General features: G+C 42.8%; 1 protein-coding gene across 1 annotated transcript; it reads left to right on the top strand.

Annotated features, from left to right (window-relative positions):
• Positions 1-265: 265 nt before the first annotated feature.
• On the top strand, positions 266-8,984 carry cnpy3 (canopy FGF signaling regulator 3). Its single transcript, XM_012849566.3, has 6 exons — positions 266-527; positions 2,302-2,428; positions 3,362-3,458; positions 4,538-4,660; positions 6,052-6,169; positions 7,803-8,984. The coding sequence occupies exons 1-6, from the start codon at positions 425-427 to the stop codon at positions 8,081-8,083; spliced, it is 849 nt and encodes a 282-aa protein (XP_012705020.2). The 5' UTR covers positions 266-424; the 3' UTR covers positions 8,084-8,984.
• The last annotated feature ends 255 nt before the right edge of the window (positions 8,985-9,239 follow it).

The following is a 9,239-nucleotide window of genomic DNA, read 5'->3' as shown; positions in this document are numbered from 1 at the left end:
TATATATATATATATATATATATATATATATATATATATATATACTAGTTTAATTCTAATGAATTTATTAGTATTATTTTTGGTTTACTTATGAGCATTTTTCACTTCATTAATTTTTTTCTTAAACTGACATGAAATGTCGTAGAAAAAGGCGCGGAGTGATACCTCACGTCAACATCTGTGCTCCAAACGTTCTCTGTCTCCTATTGGTCAAGGCGCTGCCACTTCTTCCTCGCCGATTGGTCCGAATCGACGCGTGCGTCCTGTGCGTGACGCCCTTTATCGGAAGTGGCTGCAGACGCGCTTTTTAACACCTGTGCTCGTGATGTGGAAGAACTGGGTCGTAATGGACGTCTCCGTCGCCTTTTAACGCTTTGAGCGACTTTTCTGTAGCGACGCGGAGCGGAAGACGGCGGAGGGCGCGATGCTGGCGCTGTGCTGCTCGCTCCTGGTCGTCATGTCGGCGGCTGCGGCGGCTAAGAGCGACGGAGACGAAGACTGGGTTCATCTTCCCAACAGATGTGAAGGTAAAGCTGAAGTTCAGCAGCAGCTGCTGGTCCTCCGCGGGCTCCATAGCCTCAGTCACAGGCGACTGAAACGCAACGTCTGCGGGCTTCGCGTCCCTGGATGCGCTGAGGATCTTCGGGACTTTTCGTCCTGTTTATCTTTTAGAATGGGATTTGCATGAAGGGAGCCTAGCTAGATCCCTGCAGCGCATGCTCTGTGTCACAACAGCGTGGATAAAAGCAATACATGCTGCTTAATGCATTTCTACTCTTATTAATATGTAGTGGCCTGGTAATCTTATCCAGATGTGTTGTGCTTCTATATTAATGGTAAAAGTGGCGATAAAAGATCTCTCACTACTTCTTTGCAGGCTTTACAGGTAACAGTGTGGCAATCATAGCCCCATAAACACAGTAACTGTTTTAAAAACGAACACACACTATATATATATATATATATATATATATATATATATATATATATATATATATATATCTCAATCATCTGGACATCAGTTATACAAAAAATGGGGTTTCCAGCTGATGTATTCATCAACAGCTTCTTGGCGCTTGTCCTAGAGAGCCTGCAAGGTTCCCGGTTCAACTCTCGTGAGACTGCCACTCTGGGTCCCTGAGCAAGACCCTCAGGCCCAGAATGGTCCCTGGGGGATGCGTTAAAGAGGCCTGGACGATACAAAAAGAAAACATATAGATGAAATGGAAATCATATTTATTGATAATTAGCAACACATTCTAAATATATATTTTAAGTTCAGCCCTGGCCGATTTTATGTTGTTGCTTAGCAACCTATTTTTAGATACAGAAAACAAAGGAACGCTGAATTCAAACTCAACCCTTTTATTCAATCAACTTTTTACCAAAACTACAAGTTTAAAAAAAAAAAAAAAAAAAAAAGCAAAACGAACGTGTCCTCTGAACTCTTTGAAGGGGGCGGAGCGTTCCTGGATCTGCGTTGTGATTGGTTTGGAGGATGTAATGTTGTAATATTAACCTACATGGCTAGAATGCAAAAGGAATGAAAACCTTTATTCTATTGAACTTCTATTGACCTTTTCTTCTATCATCGATGTACGTCTATCAATCAATATTTATTTTTATTGAATTATCGTCCGGCACTACGGTTAAATGCTGACACATTTAGTATGTAGCAATAATAATAATAATAATAATAATAATAATAATAATAATAATAATAATAATAATAGTTATTATTATGTTATTACGTAATTATTTACAATTGTTTCATAAATTATTTATTTTATTATTATTTATTAATATTAGAAGCTAGGCTGCAGTCTGCACCTTGTAGCTAGAAGGTTGTGGGTTCAGAGCCAGGCTGAGGTCTCCCTGCGCATTAATGGTTCTCTCTGGGCGCCCTGGCTGACTGCTGGGTCAATTGGCCTGTCTTAATTGCCCTCAGGTATCTGTGTGCGTGGTTCTCTGTCGCCCCCTGATGGACTGGTGACAAATAACAGGTTTGTCTTCGTGGAATAAGATCGGAGCTTTTATTTTCAGGATTGAGGAGGTTGGTCATGATGAGAGGAGGATCTGACAGCAGCTGTTGGTTTCTGACTGATCTCAGCCCTGATGGATGGTGTGACGTGTGGTGGACCTAAAAGGTTCCTTAGTTTTAGACCTAAATGCGTAACTTTAATCTTTTAATCTGAGGAGGCTGAGCTGCAACGTCCTCTCTGGTGCTGCTGGACCATCGGGTTGGTGCTGTAGGTCCATGTGTCCCTCAGTGACAGATTGTTTTGTCCCCCCTCCCTTCAGTCTGTAAGTTCGTCAGCATCGAGATGAAGTCGGCGTTCGACGAGACGGGCAAGACCAAGGCGGTCATCGAAAGCAACTACAACTTCATAGACGGGAAGGGGGCGCCGCCGGTGAAATACGTCAAGTCGTAAGTGTCTTCCAGCTCTTTGTGTCTTTTTTTTTTCTCTCTCTGCTGTGAGGCGCTCCGGTGAGAAAGCAGAAGCGAGGCCTTGGTTCTGGACGTTTCTGTCACACAGAGAGGCCCCGGGGGACGGGAACCCGGTCACATTCAGTTCCTGTGGAGGAACTGGATATAGAAACGCAACGACACCTCGGCCAGAGGAAATGCTCTTAATAAAGCCTTCATTTGTAATCTGGAGCGTCTTCACAGAGAGGTTTTAATCTCTACTGGCACAATATGTTAGTTTAGTTTAAGAAAAATCTTTAGTTTTTCGATTTTGTTCACAATAGCTAATAGAGACGGATGTTTTACAAGCCTTTTTGTTTCTGTTCTGATGATTTTCTGCTCACATATGACAAAAAAAAAATCATTTGGGATTCAAATTATGCACCAGAACCATAAATAAAACCATATTTAATGCAGAAATGAGCTTAATACAAAGTACTGTAAATTTAACACTTTCCAAAAGGTTAAAATGTTTCTTTAAAGCTACTTTTAATCTGTAAAACAAGTCTCATGCTAGTTTACTAGATTACTGTATGTATATTTCTGTTTTTATTAGTTTTATGGTGGAGTTCTAGTCAGCCAGTTTGCTGGCAGAAGAAACCAACTGTGGAGAAATTAGCTTAAGTAACTATCCTGGCAGTTTTTTGGGGTTTTCAGACGTTACTAATTGGAATTTATCGTCAAGAGTTATCAGAAATTTTTCACCATAACGATAAAAGCCGGCCCCAGTTGGACTGACCGGCTGTGACTCGGTGAAGAAAACGTTGTGGAGGGACGACGTGTCTAAACGCTGCTGTATCTTTTTTCCCCAGAGATCTGCGGTTCATCGAGGTGGTAGAAAACGTTGTGGAAGGACGACGTGTCTAAACGCTGCTGTATCTTTTTTCCCCCCAGAGATCTGCGGTTCATCGAGGTGGTAGAAAACGTGTGTCAGAGGCTCCTGGAGTACAACCTGCACAAAGAGAGGTCCGGCAGCAACCGCTTCGCCAAGGTCCGTCCCTCTCTGTCCGTGGTTGGTCCCTTCAGGGCGATGGACTTCCTGTCTCTGTCTGTAGCTGAGGGACCACAGTGGACTTTACACAGAGCGGCTCCACTGTGGCTCCTAATAACTGTCACCAAATATAAGATGATAGGATTGAGCAATGTTTTAAAATCTATAGGTAATGAAAGAAAGCTTCTTTTTTTTTTTTTCTTTCACCAATTATGTAAGGACTATTTTTTTTTTTTTTGTAGGGTGAATATTTTTTTTGGTCTTCTGGTTGTTCTTTTCTCATAGAAACGACACCAATAACGCACGTAATATCAAAGTTGAATGTTGCATTAAAGAAAATGGATTAATTCTCTTACACTGCAAAAAGGGAACTAAAAGTAGAAAATGTTTTCAAACTTAGCAGGTAGATTAGACTATCTACCAATGGAATGTGTATTTTGGCCCCTAAAATAAGATAATTAGACATCTGCACTTGAAATTAGATGATGAATAGTTCTTATTTTATGTGTAAAAATCTATTTCCACTGGGAGATGATTTAAACTCGCTGCTCAAATCAAGGACAAAAACAATCATTTCAAGAACATTTTACTTACTTTTAGTTCCCCTTTTTGCGGTGTATGTAAGAATCCAATGCATTTATTTATTTAATAAGCTTATTAAGTAGTTTTTTCTCTTTTATTTAAAAATCTAAACATATTTCTTGTAGTGAATATTGTAAAAACTGTAAATTAGGTTTTGGAGGCTCACTTAGCCTTTGGGCTCTAAACAGATTCTTCTTAGCTGGACCAAAGGCAGCGAAGGTTGCAGACCCCTGGTCTGGGTGGTCTCAGGGAGCTGGTGTGATCAGGCGGTTTCTGGAGCACCGGACGGTCTCTAGACACAGAGGATGTAGACGGGCAGAGAGAGGTTCAAATGAAACGGGACTTTTAGTTTCAGTTTTTTTTTACCGTATTTAGCGCGACACCGGAGCGGCCGCTGCCCTTTACGGATGGAGACGTTTAACGCTGTAGTAGAAACGATGGAGGCATCGTCCGCTCGCCGTTCCTGCCGCTCGCTGACGCTGGGTGTTTGTGTGCAGGGCATGTCAGAGACCTTCTCCACCCTCCATGGCCTGGTGAATAAGGGGGTGAAGGTGGTGATGGATATTCCCTACGAGCTGTGGAACGAGACGTCTGCAGAGGTGGCCGACCTCAAGAAACAGGTTTGCTTCTGTCAACTCTGACATTAACTCTGAGAGTTTTTCCATTAAAAACAGAAACAAACACCATTGATGAATATTTCTTTAATTAGAATTGTGTTGATATTCTAAAAAAAGCCTCTAATAAGAAGTTAAACACCAACTTATATGTTAAAATGTTGCTTTGGCAGCTAACAGGGAAACTAGATGCTTTGCTGCCGTCATGAATCTGGCTGAATAATTGATCCGTCCTGCTGGCAGAATTGGTAGATTTACTTCTAGCGGACCTTTATGCATAAAATCATCGGCATTGACGATACTAGCTACGTTTACACAGACAAAAGTAATTGGAATAAATGGCCGATCCGAATAAAAACGTAAACAAGTCGGGATACTGTGATGGGATTGAGCTCAATCAGGATGAAACTGTAATCCAGATGAGAGAGAGGATGGTTTATGCTGATTGGTGATCTGATCAACGTGCATAAAAAAACTCTCAGGATCAAGTTATTCTGTCTGCGTACGACATAAACGTGACGTACTTCTGCTTTTAGTGGCGGAAATTCATCGGGAAGCAAAACTGTCGAAGCTCCTGATACGAGCTTTCTGCTCAAAACAGTAAAATGATTTATTCAGTAACGTTTCAACCGTAATTAGAAGCTGGGGCGAGTCCAGACTGGACGCTGGGAACACCAACAAACTCACACTCTGCTGCTTTGTTTACTGTTTTTGTTGTTTAGCAAAGATGGAAGTTCTTCTTCTGTGGTATTTATTTTAGGGGAATTTGATGAATTCTATAATGAAAAAAGTCAGGTGCATATAAACATTATGATCAGCGTGACTGATTGTGCCCATATAAACGGTACAATCTGATTATTTAGGTTTTTTTTATTCCGATCGTGACATTTTGTGCGTGTAAACATCGTTTTCCTGCTGAATCCACCCTGAAATTAGTTCTGGTGCGTTGCTGTCGGTCCGCCCGGTTTAGGATCTCTATTTAGGATCCTCTACACTTTGATAAAGCTGTCTCATGATAAAATAATTACTTGTTCTAAAACTTTCCTAAAGGGGCAACTCTTGACCTTTAAACTTCCCTCATCCAGGTGAGCATTGCTCAGTCTGAGGGCTGCAAACAAATCATCTTCTGCTGGCAAGGAGCAGCTAGCTGCAGCAGTCACACACAGAGACTAAGCAAAGTTCTTTGTTCATGTTAGACCGTAGAGAACCGTCAGCACAATCCGTTTTAAAGACACATTTGTGTCACTTTTACTTTACAATCAGAGAAATCAGAGAAGATCCAGGTCCTGTTTCTGCTACTGTGTGATTGACATAAACCATGAAGATGCTAAACGCGTGTATGCAGATGTGTGAGCGCTGCTGGTCTCTCTCTCTCTCTCTCTCTCTCTCCCTCTCAGTGTGACGTGATGGTGGAGCAGTACGAGGACGTGATTGAGGAGTGGTACAAAGGCAGCCAGGAGGAGGACCTGACCACCTACCTGTGTGACAGACATGTGCTGAAAGGAGGCGACAAAGGTGAGCAGAGCCTGATCTGTCCTTCCTGCTTCAGCTTCTCTCTGAACCGCATGTTTCCTCTGAAGCCGTTCTGGGTTTAGGAAGCTGGCAGGGCCTCACCTAACGCAGATTACAACCGGGCGGAAGAAAAGCCCCCTCTGGTCTCACGGTTTTATTGTCCTTTTTTTTTTTTTTTTTTTGAGGATTCTAAATTTTAAAGGAGAGTTTTGCTCATTATTTGGAGTCACTTCAGTATTTTCACTGTTTTTCTCCAGATGAGAACAGAAATGGTGGCCTAAGCAGCAACGTGTTTGTTTCATGTTACCCAGAACCGGACCATGTTAGATCTACTAAATTAGTGAAATAGAAACCCTTTTATGAAGGCAGATCAGCTGGATGGTAAATGTAGCAACAGACCTGTCGATGTTTCTCTGCATCAGGTGCGTTTCAGCAGCAGAACGTGTCAAACTTGACATCTGAAGCAGAGTTGATGCCAAAAAGTGGAGTTTGGGCTCTAAGAGCTGAAGTTTATTTATACACCAACCCAGGACCCTACTCCCCTCTACGGGAGGCGGGGCATTCCAGGCGGGGGACCCCTCGGCTCTGAAGTGTCCTCCCAGAGAGCCCCGCAAAGTGTGGAGGCCTTAAAAAACACATTCTTGTTTTAAAAAAAAAAGCCTTTTAGAAACTTTATTATGATTTTATGTGTGTGAAACGGTTAACGGTGACTGTAAAACACTGTTTTTAGCCCTCTGCAGCACTTTGAGATTTCTTTGAAGTGTAAAGTGCATTACAAATAAAACATATTATATTATTATATTGGATGTGTTGATGCCTGTGACAAGGTGAGCACTTGTTGGAGCGTCTGAAGCCGGTGAAGTCTGATGGTAGACGGCGAGGCGGCTCATTGTGGAACGTGATGGAGTCAGGCGGCACGTGATGCGGCGTGCTTGGAGACGAGAGTCTGGGCAACAGAAAGGCTTCCTGGGTCCGACGGACCGCCGTTAAACAGCCGCGCCGCCGCTGCTCAGTGCCGACAGCGTTCACTCAGATCAGAGGCTGGGTGTAAACGGCAGCTAGCTGGTCTTTTTGTCACCAGAGGCTCTAAAGACGGTTCCTCTCCTGGAATCAGGACAGGTCAACGAGAACGTCCTCCATCATCTGGCTCTTTGTTTGCAGACTGATCCTCCAGCTTCGTTCTCTCTGTCGCTGTCTTCTCTCTCCACTGAAACAATAGTCAGGTTTTGCTCTGGTGGGGTCGTTTTAATGCAGACAGAGCATGAGGCGCTGCATCATTAACATGTCCTGAAGTCCCACACAAGCTCAACCAGCAGGGTTTAGTTTAGTTTTTCCAGCAAAGCTCTGCAAGAGGAAAAGACGATTTAACTAGTTGGTTCTACATCTAAGAATCCTGAGCTGGGCTTGTGTTAGTCGAGCTTTTGTTAAATTACACGGCGCAGCACCATGAGACGTTTGTCCAAACTTGGTAAATTTGGCATAAAAGCTTAAAATGAAGCCAGTTTCTCTTTATGTTGCTGTCATTTTGTCTTTTTCCTCCTCCCTGTCCCTGTATTAAACATTTCTGTCTCTAATTTTGTTCCTTTTGCCACATCCGCCCACCTCCTGCCGTCCATCCGTCCGTCCGTCCGTCCAGCCTGCCTGAGTGAGGACTGGACTCCCACCAGAAAAGGAGACCAGGCGGCCATAGCAGAGGACAAGAAGAAGAAGAAGAAAAAGAAGGGGGGCAAGAAAGGAGGCGAGAAGGGAGATGGGAGCTCAGACGGCGAGAAGGCCACCAAGAAGAAGAAGGAGAAGAAGAAGGCGAAGAAGAAGAAAAAGAGCAAAGCGCTGGTGGAGAAGACGGACGGGGGGCTGACGTCGGACGAGGAGATCCAGCCGCAGGTGCCTCTCTCTGGGCCGAAGACGGAGCTGTGAGCCCCGGGACGTCCGTCTGGACCGCTTACGGTTCAAAGTCCTTTAATTCAGGATGCTCTCGTTGTTTTAGGTGTCGGCCTCCGTCTGACGGCCAACCCTGATTTTAACTTTAAAGTAAATTTGTACCTCTTTGCTTCCTTCTGTACGTCCACCGGTCGCTATGGATGCGTTTAAGTTTAGGGGCTGCTATGGATTCATTCCATCGTTTGATGAAATGATTAAACAAAGTTCATCTCCAGTGGTTTCTAACAACAGGAATCTATATCTGGTCACTCTTTGGTGTTTTCGGACAATGACCATTCATATCATCATTAAACCCTGAAAAGGCCCAAAATTATATGACATCATGTGTGTCTCAGCCTCCTTTAGAGTAAAGTCATCAGGGAAGTCATTTATGGATAAAAATTAAATTAAGTCTACTACTTATAGACCATAGTTTCATTTTTGAAGGCTTTTCTGAATGTAATCTTGGGGAAATGAAAACTAAACTTTCGCAGTGTCTGAACACCTTTAATTTTTAGGACAGAGTCCAGAAAGTAACCTTTAACGACATGAACCCTGCAGCACGTTGTGAAACCTCCTGTTTTTTTCCTGTTTTGTGACGCAGACTTCCTGAAGGAACCTGTCGGTTCCCTGTTACCGTGGCATATACCTTCATTTTGTTCCTTCTGATGTCCGAGGCGGCGGCGCTCAGGCCTCTGTGTGTGTGTGATGTACAGAAGCTGATATTTAAGGCGTGTGCGCTTCGTACAGCTTTTGCATTTTTTCCCCTGGTGCGTTTGTATTTTTACAAGATTTCTACTCTGAAGTTAGATGCTGTGGTTGATGTATTGCAGCTGGAGCTTATTGAACGTGTGCAAACACATCATTGGATGAATTAAACTCAGTATTTTGCCTCGTTTTCTGTGGTTACATTATTTTTTATCTTTAAAACAACTTGCGTTGCTTCAAATGTATAGGCATAGCTTTTGTCATATTTTTAGGATCTGCTTTTGACCACAAGGGGGAGTCAGAGTTCCTGTTTACGCAGGACAAGTTGATGGTTGTAACTTTAAAAGACGTCAAAATATCACCATATTAATTAGAAAAATGGTTTTAACCAATATATTAGTTAATTAAAGGTAACTATTTAGTTACCTTTAATTGCTATTCATCT

Source organism: Fundulus heteroclitus, chromosome 14, assembly GCF_011125445.2.
Source record: "Fundulus heteroclitus isolate FHET01 chromosome 14, MU-UCD_Fhet_4.1, whole genome shotgun sequence".
Lineage (NCBI taxonomy): Eukaryota > Metazoa > Chordata > Actinopteri > Cyprinodontiformes > Fundulidae > Fundulus > Fundulus heteroclitus.
This window is presented reverse-complemented; position numbering and strand designations above follow the sequence as displayed.